At 58.4% G+C, this 14,515-nt stretch overlaps 3 protein-coding genes across 3 annotated transcripts; all 3 read right to left on the reverse strand.

Moving 5' to 3' along the window:
- Positions 1-1,556: 1,556 nt before the first annotated feature.
- On the reverse strand, positions 1,557-2,465 carry LPMP_311390 (surface membrane protein gp46-like protein; the record flags this gene model as incomplete). Its single annotated transcript, XM_010703228.1, has 1 exon — positions 1,557-2,465. The coding sequence occupies one exon, from the start codon at positions 2,463-2,465 to the stop codon at positions 1,557-1,559; it is 909 nt and encodes a 302-aa protein (XP_010701530.1).
- Positions 2,466-4,261: 1,796 nt separating this feature from the next.
- LPMP_311400 (hypothetical protein) lies at positions 4,262-7,390 on the reverse strand (the record flags this gene model as incomplete). Its single annotated transcript, XM_010703229.1, has 1 exon — positions 4,262-7,390. The coding sequence occupies one exon, from the start codon at positions 7,388-7,390 to the stop codon at positions 4,262-4,264; it is 3,129 nt and encodes a 1,042-aa protein (XP_010701531.1).
- A 2,511-nt stretch (positions 7,391-9,901) lies between these two features.
- Positions 9,902-14,515, reverse strand: LPMP_311410 (hypothetical protein; the record flags this gene model as incomplete). Its single annotated transcript, XM_010703230.1, has 1 exon — positions 9,902-14,515. One exon carries the CDS (start codon positions 14,513-14,515, stop codon positions 9,902-9,904), a length of 4,614 nt encoding a protein of 1,537 aa, XP_010701532.1.

Consider the following 14,515-nt stretch of genomic DNA (forward strand, 5'->3'; position numbering starts at 1 on the left):
AGGGAGAAAGAGGTGGGAGAAGGGCGGCAAGGTGAAGATGAAATGAATCACTGACAGGTAAATAAAGCGTGGGCACCAAGTCGATAAGGCGCGCGTGGTGAGCCAGACGGACGGCTATACGAAACTGACCTGCCCAAAGGAGAGAGGAAAGAAAAGGGGGGAGGAGGAGGAGGAAGAGGTGGCGGCATGTGCGGGAGAGACACACAGGCACGCAGGTGTCAAGGGCACGGGAGGCCTGCGCACAAAAGTAAGGGAGAAAAAAGCGGGGTGAGAGCAATGAGCGCTTTCAGCGAGGGGCTCCCGACGAGAGACGAGAGACGAGAGAAAAAAGGGGGGTGATGTAAATCAAAACAGAGCAAAACGTTAATGGCAAAAGACAGCTAAGAGAGAGAGAGAGAGACTCGCCGGAGAGGCGTGGATGGGTCATGCGCAGCCCTGAACAATCTAGAAGGAGAAGAGGAAGCTGCAGCACCTCTCTCACGCACATACAGAGAGAGACGCACATGGATACGCACCTGGCATATGTGGGCGATAGGAAAGAGATGACCCATCCCAGCTGTCATCATCCAGAGGCGGGAAGCACATTCACCGACATCCTTCTTCTCTGCAGGCGGCTCCTTTCCTTCCGTCGCTCGCACAGATACCTTTGCTGGCTGTGCGGGGAGCACGTCCATCTCACTTTCCGCTTCGCTTCGTTCGGCGGACCTTATCACCTACTTCGCCCTTGTGTTTTTCTCTCCTTCTACAGCATCGCAGGTGGCGACGCGAATACGCCCGGAAGAGAGGTGGGAGCCGATGGCTATGGCCATAAGGCGTAGATGAGGGAATTTATGCAAGAGAAGGGTCGAGAAAGCTCATGCGCGGGAGCCACAGCGGAGTCGTCAACGAAAGCGCGGGGCGACAGAGGCACACAACGAGCCAACAACAACAAAAAACCGCAGACACGCACCGTTTGCACTTCCAGTCGCTCGGAACAGCATATGAGTGTATTGTGTGCGGGTGGACATCTACGGGGAGTATGAAAGAAAGAGATGGAGAAAATGAGAGAGCCCCAAGCATGCAACAGCTGCTCGGTGCACATGAGAGGAAAGGGCAACAAACAAAAACCAAAGTGGGAAAGGGGGGCAGAGCGGTGTACCAAAGGCCACGCCCTTTTTACCAATGCACCGCCAAGACACACCAGGCGCACACGCATCGGCGGAGGCTCAGGGCGAGATACGCACGGAGAGAAAAGGACAAAGACACAAAAACCACAGAAACGCTAACGAAGGTCGATAAGGCGAGAAGATCCCCGCACAGAAATGTCCACTTCGGTGAACTCTTCAGTCCATGCGTGTGTGCACGCCTTCCTTAACACGAGCCAGCACTGTCGCTTCGGTGCTTGCAAGTCACTTTTTCCGCGCTGCTCTACTCCATGATAGTGTGCGAGCGGAAGTAGGCCAGCACGTGGAGTTAAGGAAAAAAAACTATCAAGAAATCGGATGTGCCAGAAGTGCGTTCAGGAAAAAAGCGCTGCTTATCTTGTCCTTTGCTGAGCGCTCTCCGGGAAATGTGCCTCACTCGCACGCGTTGGCCGTCGAGCAATTTGTGGCCAAGAGGTCGGCATCGACTCTGATGCCGTACATGAACCTGCGAGAGTCCCACGCGCTCGGCACACAGCCGCACAGGCCGTTGCCCTGCACAGACACACCGTTCAGCGACACGGCAGACGCCCACGCTGCTGGAAGGGGCCCGGTCAGCCGGTTGTTCGACAGCGTGATGGAGCTGATGAACTGCAGACTCGACCACGCCGACGGCAGCGTGCCGGACAGCTGATTTCGCCGGGCCTCCATGATCGTCAGGCGGGTAGCGCGGCTCCACGCTGCTGGGAGCGACCCGGTCAGCCGGTTGTCGTTCAGGCACGCCCACGTCATGTAGCGCAGCTTGCCCCACGCGTCGGGGATCGTGCCCGTCAGATGGTTGTCGTACAGCAGGAACCACTTCGCCGTCGTCATGCCCGCCCACTCCGGCGGCAGGGTGCCCATCAGCGAGTTCGAGTACAGGGAGATGTACTCGATGCGCGACAGGCCTCCCCAGGTCGCCGGCAGGGTGCCCCTCAATGTGCCCTTGCCGTAGCTGATGCTGATGGAAGTGACCCGCACGTGGCTGGCAACCGCGTCAGCGGGCAGCTCCGGCAGCTGCTCCACGGCCGTCTCATCCAGGTACAGGTCCACACCCTTGTTCGTGCAGCCAGCGTACACCCACTCGCAGAAGTCCTCCGACGGCAGGCTCTCCAGCAGCGGGTTTGCATTCACAAAGGCCTGCAGAAACTTGCGCGTGTTCACCTTCTGCGCGGCTGTGTAGCCAGTGAACGGTGAGTCTGCGCCATGCACGGGCAATAGGAGGAAGCATAGGGTTAGCGTCATAACAAAGAGGACGGCTCGCTGGCGCTGCGCATCGCTCCGGAGCAACATCACTGGCGTCATGAGGCTCAGGAAAGAGGAGAGAAAAAAAAGAGCGAAGACCCCAGTGCGGCAATGGAGTTGTTATTCTCGCTTGCTTTCGGGCGTGGCTGAGGGAAGTAATGAGGTGCAACCTGTATTACGAACCGCTAATGAGCTTGGAGGCGGTCAGCGAAGACTGGTGCATTCGATGCTGCTTGCAACGCTTGAAACCTTCACTAGAAGTCGTCCAGATCCGTGTCACGTTGCCCGGGAAAGAGCAGAAACAAGTGGGCCAATGGCGCTCACACACACACACACACCGGTGAGAACGGCGGAATGAGGCACAAAAAGAGAGTGGCGGGCTCAGCCCAAGAAAATGAGGGAAGCGAAGGGGAAGAAGAAAAACTTAGAGAAGGGTCGAGGGGGGGGGGAAGGAGCGGGGAAGCAAGCGGGGAAGCAAGCGGGGACAAGGAGTTGTTGCTGTTATGGTGGCTTGAAAACCGGTTAAGTGAGGTGCGCAAAAGCTGCGAGGAGTATGGGGAAGAGACAGAGATGCGCAAGAGAAACTAAAAAGAAAGGGGCACAGAAAGACGCAGCAGTGCACAGAATAGGGCGTTTTTTTTTTTCGTTTAACTGCACAGCCGCAAAGTTGCGCGCTTTTATGTCCGTGTACACTTGCCTCGTGCAACACTCTCTATCCTCTGGGAAAACCCTGGCAGCCCTCACACCCCTTCTTTGCCTCTCGTTTGCTTTCTTCTTGCCGCAGTTCCTCAAGTGAGCGTGGCACTCAGGAAGAAACAGCAGAAGACGACAGAGAAGAGAAAAAGTTGGAATCAGTGAAGAGTTAAAAAGGAGGCGGGGGAGGCAACAAGAGCGAGCCTGCGCACAATCGATACGTTGTGCGGAACAGAAAAGAAAACAAAAGTGGAAGAGGGAGGGAGTAATAAGAGCGGAGAGAAGGGGAAGCGACGGGGAAAGGGAGGGGGTGTATAAGGAGATGAAGACACAAACACACGGATTTCTCTTCTAACGCAGGAGCGCGTCAATGTGAAAGGCAAACAGCTCTGCAACGTCAGTTTGCGGTTGTGTCGTTGTCGACGTCAGAAAAAAAAAAAGATAGGACAGAGGATGCATGCAGAAGAGAACGCGTTGAAGGAGCAGCATGGGGAAGCGAGACATGAACCTAGCCGAAGACAAATGGCGTCGACGGGGGGAGTCGTGGCGCACAGGGTGCTTCGTGTTACCTCACTCGGGTCAACAGGAAATCACGGTCGCCGTTTCGCACGTCACCGCAACGCAGCATCGCGTCCTGCATGATGGGCTGTCACACATATAGTCCCGTGCGACTGGTGCAGTATAGAAACAGTAGCGAAGGGGTGAAGCAGCAGATGTTGATACCAGGCAGCACACCATCACCTGTGCCGGGGGCAGAGAACGAGAGAATACAGGTAAAGGCGAGATAGAGGGAAATGCACCCACAGCAGAGGAGGAGGCGAGAGAAGGGCCACGGGGCCCGCACATAGAGGTAGAGAGTGACGCTATTTTTTCTCTTTTTCCGCTCTCTCCTTCCTCCCCTTGTTCGAGGAACGAGGGGGGCGGTGAATGACACATGCATGCAACACTACGTGACCAACGAGAAGACTGCGCACCACCTTACCCAACCGAACAAGAGAGCAGAGAACTCACTGGGAAATCCAAACAACAGCCGAAGCAGCTGTAGCGCAGTCGCGTCTGCAATCTAAGCGCGTAAAGCGGGACGAGGCAGCAACAAAGCCCGCTGGCGCTTCGCCTGCCTCGCGCCCCCACACGCCCAGGAAGATGATGCGCACAGCACAACCCTACTTCCGCATCAACGCATCCGTCACAGCGTCTTGCCATGCATCCGGGTAGAAACACACAAATAAATAGTTGCCAGCGACCACGCCGCGGTAGCCTACCATCTCCGTATCATGCGCACACCTCAACTCGGAGACACTGCCCTCCACTGCCGCTACGGCACATGCCACTTGTCGCTGCTCCGCTCGGAACTCCTCACCCGCAGAGTGTCGTAGAGCCGCTTGTGGGGAGACACCGACCCCCGAGCAATGTGCTTCTTGCGGCAAACTACCGCGATCATCGAGGGAGGTTGGCGCAGCAGGCCAACCCAGTTGCCTTGCATCGCTACGTGCGTGGGACAGTCGCCCCTCCTGCTTCTTCGTAAAGATACTCGATGCAACCTCGACCAAGTCTGTGAACAGCAGGCACGGCACAAAGTACGGTGTGCTCCGGCCCCCGATGGCGGTCAGGGGGAGTGGGAAGCCGCCGCACACGTGTTTCCACTGCACTTCAGGCAGCACACCACAGTGCAATGACCGCTCATTCGCGCAGGCGCGTTCGCTCGCAGACGTTGGTGCCGATGTGGACGCGACAGATGCGGGCGCCAGCGAGGGAGACGAGCTCGCCCCTGCATGTTTGCTTCCCTGACGTCCGCCTTGGGGGATGCGTCGGTGCGTACACTCACCTCTGGTGGCGCACCGCAGCACCTCTTGTGCCATCTGCATATGCGACGGTGACGGAGCTGGCCCTCTGCGGCACAGCGCGTCGAAGCTGTGGCCGGCGCGCAGCGGCTGCCTGAAGTGGCTCTGCGCCAGCGTACTCAAGAGCGCCGGGGCGTGCGTTTGCGGTGCAAAGCAGAGAGAGCACCACCCTCTCTGGAAAGACGCGCCCCCGTGCAGTGCTGCTGACGCAGCTACCGTCTGTGGCTCGTATGGCGACTCCGGTGAATTATTCACGCATGTCCCTCGATGACAGTCGTGAAAGTCCGCGTGACGGAGCGGCCGCTCCAGCAGGCTAGACTCGAAGACACGCGCTGCAACCTCGTCGAGAGTCATCGCTCGTGCTGATGCTGTGAGAGTCGACAACAATTGCTGTGGTTCAGAGGGGAGCGACAGGGAAAGACCTGCACCGCGTAGATAATATGAGAGCGATAACGCACTTGAAGTCCCCACTGAAGAGCCTGCAGTAGCGCTCGACGCGCGAGGCAATGCTGCTACCATGGAGACCGCCGGAGCCTCGGTGCACAACTCTACAACGCCAGTGATGGCACAACCAACCCTCTCCATTGACGGTAAATTGTCGCACTGGGCAGGGGTAGCAGCGGTACTTTCTCGATCAGTGATTGCGGGCTCGTCACTCCGCCTGTTGAGCGCCCCTCGTGACTCGATAGCCACCGAAGATTTGGCCATGTCTTGCCGGAGGAGGCACGAATGGTGAAACTCGCGTAGATGTGCTACTTGAGCCGCGGGACAGCCATAGCACAACAGCATAGCAAGTCTTCCAGGCTTGTGACGAGTTACGGACTGCACTGCAGCAGACACACGAGCCGCATCGCCACGACACGGTCTGGTTAAGTCACCGCCGCCACAATCGTCGTTCTGCGCCGTGACGTCGATACGCCCACTACGTTGGGCGTTTGTAGTGGGCGTGCCCACACTGCAGTCATTCACACCAGCCATCAGAGGTAGGAGAAAATGATCGACCGTGTCGCCACCGGTGATCAATACATGGAAACAGAGGCCACGCAGCGAAGGTGAAGAAGCAGCGGCGGAACTTTCTTCGCTGTGGTTTCCTGAAACGCTATGGCACCCCCCGCTCCCCTCGCTAGCCGCACCTGTGCGAGGGGGTGCATGCCTTTTCAAGCCGGATTGTGCGGCCGCATTAGAGGGTGATGAATGAGAGTTGCCAGCAGAGTTGGCGGCTCTACTGGAGCGCTGGTACTGATGTAGGAGTGCGGTCCACCATGTCGCGACAAATGCCGTTGCAGGTGCCGGACGCCACAAGATGTCGGCGGCATACACACAGCAGCGCAACGGACTAGCACTGTCGCCCCTGACTCCACAAGCGCAACACGCCCATGCTACAGCAACAGCCTTCATAGCAGCGGCGAGGCTGCTACCTGTTGAAGTCACCACTGTCAGCAAAGGAACACGGGGCTCTGCCGGTGGTAGAAACGGTTTGCCCTGTGCACCTTCAGCGTTGATGGGCATCAGTTCGAGTGGTGCTTCAGCTAAAGTGCTCCGCGGCCCGCAGCTGTGAAGGCATGCCACCTCTCTTTGAAAACGCTGGAGCAGCAGCCCCACGCGTTCCTTTATCCTCCTTTCCCTTGAATCGAGAGTTTGGTGAGATGTGGCGGCACTTGCAGCACCCCCAGAACCCCCCTCCTCAAGCACGCGTCCACCAGCCAATGACGACATTGCCTCCCTCAATCCAGCTGAAACGCTGATGTGGTCGCTGCGACCATCACCACAAACGAGATCACAAGGCCTGGGCAATACCCCCTGAGTCAGTGGACCCGATTGGTGTGAACCAAGGCTCCAGGTCAGGTACAGCTGCGCCTCCTCGAGCTCTGCCAAGATGCACGAGATGGGGACACCAGTTTGCAGAGCCTCTGCCCCAGCGAGAAGGCGCTGATGTTCGCCGAGAACGTGGCGAAGAGCACATAGAGTGGTAATGATTGAAGCAAGGGGAGCAGAAGTAATGCGTTTTCGACCAGGAGATGCCTCGTAGGTGCTAGTAGCGGTGTCCTGCAAGTTGCTCATGACTGTGGCAGTGGTCACGTTCCCATCACGCAACGATGGGTTTCCCACTGCAACGGGAGCTGTGGTGCTGGAGGTGGCTAGGAGGTAGCGCGTGCACAATCGAACGTCCTCGGGACTCGCCGTGGGAACGGCATAAACGGTCGAAAACTCATTTGCGTTAAGCACCACCTCGGCGGGGGTGCGTGCAGGCAGCCACTCCGCGGCACTCACGTACGCTTCGACTTCTGCGTCGCCCTTCTGCACTGGTGATGAAGCAGCGACGGCGCCGGAGACGGGGTAGCGGTGAAGCAAATGGCCACGCACAAGGCCGGAGGGGCTGTGCGGCGGTACATAGCGGGCGAGGGTCTGACCCCACAACACATGAAGAGAGCGAGTTGGCCCGCCTAACATCGCGCAACGAAGAGGGCGGGTCTTTAAGGGAGCGCGTCGCTCGCCGGAAAGGAGATGACAAGACGACACAAGGAGAGGGAAAAAACTGTCAGAGGAAAGCTCGCACCTATAAAAGCAACGAGAGCAACCGGGGGCGGCCTAAACCGTCGCGATTCTCAGCCAACCAATGGGGCGCTCTGCGTGGCTGTACTGGCACGCCTTTTTGGAGCATCTTTGCAGAAGAGAGAGACCGGACAAGGGGAGAGAGAGAGAGAGTGGACACTGCGGGTCTGTGAAGCTGAAAAGGGAAAGAAATGATGAAGGTGAGGAGTCGCATGAATGGCGGTAGACTGAGTCAGAGTAGTGCGCTTCATGGCGACAAAGTGTCTGAGGCGGGGATACCCGCCGCCACATCGATATACCGCCTTCTCTTCGGTTGTCGCTTCTCACCGAGGAAGGCGCGAAGAAACAAAAAAGAGCACTGCTCCGGTGCGGCCTGTAGAGCGACTTACGCACCAACGGACGGCGAAGAGGCAGAGGCGGGGGGCGCCGGCGTGGGCGCAGAGCCACAGAGAATAAACGGGCGGCGAAAAGGCGAGCAGGGATGAGTCAAAGTAAACCGCAGAGAGAGAGGGAAAGAGGGAGATGTAGACAAGCAGCGGCCCACTCCGTGGAAAGGCGCATGCGTACGTGTACGTCTGCACAAATGATTCCAGCGGATGTCTTTCATCTCCGATAGCGAAGGGACGGCAGACAGTGGAGTAGTGCATGTGCCCTCCACCTTCTCCTCCTCACACACCCCGTGTGAAGGAGAAAAGAGAACCTGCGTCGGTGAGAGAGCGAGCGTGCGCGTGTGGCTGTGTCGGTTTGAAGTCGCTCCACACGACCTGTAGACATGCATGTGCGCGCATGGTGTTCAGGGGGAGGGTTCGCTCCCATTCCAGCGGGTATAACGGGAATTCTGCTGTAACAACATGAAGAGGAGAGCGGCCACAAAACGAAAAAGAGAGTTGTACTTCGCGGGAAGGGGCACCCAACGGGCGGAGCACTTTTGCCTCTACACCACACTCGTGACGTCATACAGGGAAATGAGATCACAACGGATACGTTCCAGATAAGAGGTAAAGCCCTCACCTACTCGATTTTGCTCGCGCGCAGCCATGCGTCTCGAATTGCTCCCCTCTCCTCTCTTCCCTCTTCTCCTCTTATGCAACTGATCGCTCATCGATGAAGCAACCAGCGCTCTCAGCACCGCTCAGAGCTACCGCCCCGCTCGCCAGAGAATCCAGCACGTAGAAGAAAACGGGAGAATCAGTCGGCCAGTTATCCCTTCCGCGTCCACGAGTGCTGTGTGCACTTTGGGAGCGTTGCGATGTGGCAGCGTCGTTGGCGCAGCCCTGCGACTGTCGAGCACGGAGGTCTCAGGCGCGCCTTTCCACTGCCTCGACCATACCGAAGAAGCGTTCGATAATGTAGAAGAACGACTGCACTGTCGTCATCCCTGGCCGGCAGAAGCCTCACCACGCTGTCTCCTTGGGCCTGTGAACCTACTAAACGATCCTCTCTACGAGGGGGTCGTTCACGTACCGATACAGGAAGATGACAGCAAGGAGGCGGATATCATCACCAGTCGCCACTGCGTCTGCTGGATCGAGAGTTTTTTCTCCAGTGCCGACATCTCCAGTGTCTTTGAGAGCGTTAAAACGATGGTCTGCCAAAAACTGGAGAGTGCGAGCCCCGCGTCACCGTCCAGCTCAGCGCCAGCAGGGATATGCGCAGGAGGGGTGGAAGCTAGTAAAAGCCCTTGCCACACGTACGTAGCGTGTCTGCCCTGCAGCACAGCGTTCACCTTAATGGGAATGCGGCAGTTCGTGAACCACAGATGCCGCCGCTGCTGCTACATGGGCGAGGATGTAGTGCCGCGACACATGCGGCGGGAGAGACCGAAAGAAGCGCTGTCGTGATATGCCGCCCGTCACTCATACGTGAGTGGCTGTGAAACGAGATGATAATAGTCCTCCTCGGATGGCCCTCACAGACTTAGGCAGCACCGCCTGCAGTGGTCCAGTGCACAAAGGCTCACAATAAAGGTCGCTCAACACTGCGTCTCTCATGGGCTCATCATTTCCCTCCGATGCGGAGAGGCGCTGCACGCCTCTGCGGCCATGAAATGGGCCCTTGCGCACCACCTTGTTCAGCAGAACCGACAAGAACAAGTATACGAGCATGACCAGCGAATGGAAGCGAAGGAGGGGAAACTTGGGAAATGCCCTGCTCGGTACTGGTCAACGTGAGCTCTCGTTCGACAGGCTCGGGAAAGGGAGGCAGGAGTGGCACACCACCTCGAAACACGAGGAGTGAGCATCGAGGAAACAAAATGGGAGGTGGCGAATGCTGGCAAGCGACCCACCACGGAAGCACAATGACGGAGAAGAACGCATGTGTGCGTACCTGTGTGGATGTGGGGGGGAGATGTTTAGTAGAGGGCCGCAGTCGCTCTCTCCTTCGTCATCCAAGTCCTATCTGGCCCCACTAGAGCACGACGCGATTCTGAAGGACCGGTACGACCTCAGACACACTCGTGATGCCGCATCGGTCGACATGCACGCAGCGCAGTTGCGGAAGCAGCTCCAATCCTGCCAAGGATCCAGTGAGGTTCCGACACGACGAGAAGCGCAAAGTCTGCAAGGCAGCAAACGGCGCAGAGAGTGGCAGCACCGACGAGACTGCAAGCGATTGAGGCGAGGCGGTACCGGATTCCCTTGGGCAACCCTGCGACAGTGGGATCAGCTCGGCCACACTCGCGGCTGTAATGCCACGACAATTGCAGAGGGAAAGCTCCAGCAAGGACGGGAGCACACTGAACTCTACAAAGCTACGGATGTTCACACAGCCATCCAGCACAAGCCTCTGGAAACCACAGGCGAGCACAGGAAAACAAGAAAGGGGGGAAGTGCTGCCCTGGACAAGCGAGGCCATGGGAAGTGGAAGGCCCTCTGTCACACGTCGCACTGCTGCGATGTCGTCGGCCTTTAAGCCGCTCTCCTGGAGAAGGTCCGAGTGCAGAAGTGGAGGAGTCATAACTGGTACGTCCCCACCGTGGGCAAACAGAGGCGGCGGAGACAAGCGCCCTCTGCTCTCGTTGGCCTCAGCTCCTCTCTTCCCTCCATCATCAGCCGCACCTGCAGCAGCATGAATCCCACTTCCACCACGCACGCCAGTGCCTGTGATGCGGCCGCTATGCACATTGCATCCACTACCCTCCACCTCCACCAAGCTTGGAATGAGCTGCAACGCGCGTATGTCATGCACACCTTTGCAGGCAAGCAGGCGCATCTGCACGAGGCTTGTGCTGCGATGCAAGCCGTGAAGCCCTTGGCTGGTCACGTTACTGGAAGACACGTCTAGCTTCGTCAGGTGCGGGCACAAGCCTAGCACGCCGACAGTGAAGATGCCACGGCAAAATTGTAGCGAAAGGAGCCGCAGAGGTGGACCGCGGCAACCTTGACCAAGGCACTCGTTGCGGCGCAGCGCGTGAAGGGTGTGAACGACCGCCGGTGGAGTTTGTGCCAGCCCCAACCTTGCGTCTGATGCTCTCTTGTCAGCCACCATCACGCCAGTGAAGACGAACTTCACCAGCTCTGCATCCGTTACGGCCGTATTGTTCAGGTCAAGGCACATCAACGACGGCAGCAGGCCCAGACGGTGAATGCGTCGCACGCGTGTGTGGGACAGCAGCAGCGTGTGGAGAGAAGAGGTGTAAAGCACCACGTCATCGCCCGGGAAGACGTCAACGACAGCGAGACGGCTCCTGCCGCGCGCTGGAGGAGGGCGGCCACCGTCATGGTGAGGAAGCGGAATGATGAAATTGCACAGTGGCGTTCCAGGCGTGAAGCTGTGGTCTTCACTATGTTCTGCCACTCGGCTTGCCCCTGTAATGAAATCCGTGCCTTCTTCCTCACCCTCATCGTCGCCGTCGTACAGCCCTGATCCTTGAGCGTTGAGCACCTGCAGCGCGGCAATCGCTATGACATCGCGCAGGTGACTTACCCCAGCACAGTTCTTCAGATTCAGGTGTGTCAGTGCGGAGCAGAAGCACAGCGCCGCCACCCCAGCTGTAGTCACGGGTGTGTGGCTCACGTCGGGCCAGTGCAGGTGTCGTAGGTGAGCAACAGGGCTCAGGTCCACAATAAGCCAGCATGCAGAGCAGTTCAGCACTTGCAGCGCATGCGAGCCACCACTGCGTTGTACCCGAGATAATTCCCCTAGCGCATTCAACACCTCCTGCCGCACCCCTGTATCACTGAGGTCGAGGGAGCGCACGGAGGACAAGAGGGCCACGGCACTGGCGTGCGTGATGCGCCCGCACGCCCGGAGGCAAAGCCGGTGAAACGGGTACTGTGGTGACGTGGCGCCGCTCTGGCACAAAGCTGCCACGAACGCGTCGAGGTCGGCGTCTCGGATACCTGTGTGGGAGAAAGAGATGTTCTGCAGAGATGGCAACCGAGCAAGAACCTGCAGACTACCGGCATCGCGAATGGCGCTCGCGCTGCAACCGTCAAGATGCACCGTGTGGAGGAGCGCGCTGTGCTCGAGACCGCTGAGCCACGGCCGATGAGCCCCCTCACGAACACTGAGCGGCTCATCCTCCTCAACTGAGCAGCGCCACAGAGCAAGGCACTGCAGAGAAAGAAGCTGGCTAACGTCTCCGAGAGCGCACCTGAACTTGATGTCTGTGAAGACAAGCGTCGTAAGACGCTCCCAGAGGTGAAAAGGGGGCCTGGTCAGTACCTCAGGCACGTCAGCCGCAGGCATCACCTTTGCTGCTGCGCCGACCCCCTCGACTCTTGCTGCGGTGCCTTCCGATGGAAGGAGAGATGGCGACACGATGGTCAGAGGCTCGCCAGGAGTTGGAGGTACCGCCTCCTCCTGGCCTCCTTCTAGCAGACTTGGCACTAACCCTGCACCTTCATCCAATGCATCGGCCACGCGCTCAGTAGCAGCGCCGACTTCACTGTCGCTTTCCTCGCTCTGAGTTCCACTGTGGTCGCTGCTGCGGCTGCGGCTTTGATCTGACTCGTGGTGACGTTCGCCCACGGCAGAAACGCGCAGCTCCTGCAGCCCTGTCCAACAGCTCTGTCCGTGAAACTCAACACTGCTGCCCCGTTGCCTCATTTGATTCTGTCGTATCCAAGCGACAGAAGCGAGGACTCTGTGTGGATTGCGCAGCCGACGACACGCACATGCATGCAGGACACGCATCCATTTTCCGCTGTTGGGCCTGGGTGAATGACGTGCTTGTCTTGATGCCGGTATTCCAGCTTCAGTGACGAGCAGTGCATCATGCGGGGTGCCTCCACTGAAACCTAGGTGAAGCACCACGGTCCGCAGCGTTGCATCTGTTAGCCCCGTTCCAGAGAGGTAGAGCTCTTCCAACTCCACAAGGCAGTGAGCTAGATCTGCGGCGGCTGCATCCACATGAGGGCAGTAACTCACATCAACCACACGCAGTGACGTACTCTGGCACAGGCCACGTACGCCGGCATCGGTGAGACTCGGGTTGAAGCTGACATCAGCGAGACGGAGAGCGGGAAGCTCACCGAGGAAGCTGATGTCATGCAGCGTCGCGGATGAGATGAGGTGCACCTCAGTGAGGTATCGCGATAGTGATGGCCGGAGGTGAAGGCTTGCAGGGGAAGCATAATCTGCCTCACTGGCTATGGTCTGCGGCTGCGGCTGGAGGCACTCCAGCAGAGGCCGTCGTGAGTGCGCACTCGACGGTGCACTGCCTTCGTCGCTGACTTGAAAATCGAGCTCCCTCGGTGGCTGTGATGCGGACGGAGGTGGAGCCTCCCCAGCCGCTTGCCCAGATGAGCTCGCAGGCACGACCACCGTTGCCCAGCCCTCTAGTTTTCTTGCCTGGGTACCCTCGAGGTTGATGTCCAGTATTCGCACATGGGAACAACATGGACAGCGCAGGAACCCACTCCACCACTGCGTCATGCTGTTAGAGGTCGCAGATACAAATAGCGACGGCAGAGCCGGCAGCGCTCGGCACTCGTAAAGATGCACGGTTGACAGGAAAGCGGTGCAACACTGGCGGGGCTGCTGCCCACCCTGAACAGGAGAGGATGATAACGTGTCCGACCGTCTAGTAACCCCTTCTGGCACTACAGCAGTGGTCACTGTCGTCTCTCGCTCTCGAGTCGAACACGAAGTGCAAGCACTGCACCCCTCCGCCATGCTCAAGGGAAGAGAAGCGGGATGGCCACCATATGCGTAGAGGGACGTCGACGGTGGAGCTGCTGCCGCTGCACTCGTCGGATCATGCGAGACTTGGCGAGTACAATCGCCTTCGATGTGGCTACGGACGTCTTCGTGGGCAGAATGACACCTCGGCAGGCGAGAAGGGGACACGAAAACTTGCCCCAACACCAGAGGGCGGTTGAACCACCAGTGCGAGTGCATCCAACTGCCCCCAAAATGACTCTTCTTCTGATACTTTGGTGTCTCGTCCTCAGAGCTCTTGCGGTACATTGAGGTGGCTGCGTGCTTGCGCCGATGATCCTCCTCCCATTCTACGCCTACCTCCCAGTGGAGCACGCGCCGCCGCGGTAGCCGCGCACCCCCCTGCACTGCAGCATCAGCTCTTGGTAGGACAGCCGAAGGGCGGTGGGGGTTATACTGCTCACCATCAGACCCGGTGGATGGAACCAAGGAAACGAGGTGGCCCACCAGGACACCGCCCAGGTAGCCGGCCCTCATGGCTGCAGAGTGGAAGCTCGTGCCTGTGTAGGGGTAGTCAGGCAGGGAGGAGAAGTCGCACAGAAAACCTTGGTTGTCCAGCCCAGACGGCACAGTCCCTGTTGCCATGGCAGCGGCAGTGGTCACACTGCGCTGCTGTTTGTGCTCAAAATAAGTGCGAGCATGGAACTGCGGCAGTGTATGCCACCACGGTGACGCGCCACTGGCACCCGGTAAATGAGGCCAAACGACGCGGCGGCGCTCTCTTCCTCGTAACACCGCACTCGCAGTGGCAGGGAGTATGTTCAGAGCGTCATCGGAATACCGGCGAGCGTCGTCCACGGTATCCCCCGCAGCGTCCACAAAGCGCACCTCGCTGACAAGTCTCCGCTCCGACGGCAT

Source organism: Leishmania panamensis, assembly GCF_000755165.1.
Source record: "Leishmania panamensis strain MHOM/PA/94/PSC-1 chromosome 31 sequence".
In the NCBI taxonomy this organism is placed as follows: Eukaryota; Euglenozoa; class Kinetoplastea; order Trypanosomatida; family Trypanosomatidae; genus Leishmania; species Leishmania panamensis.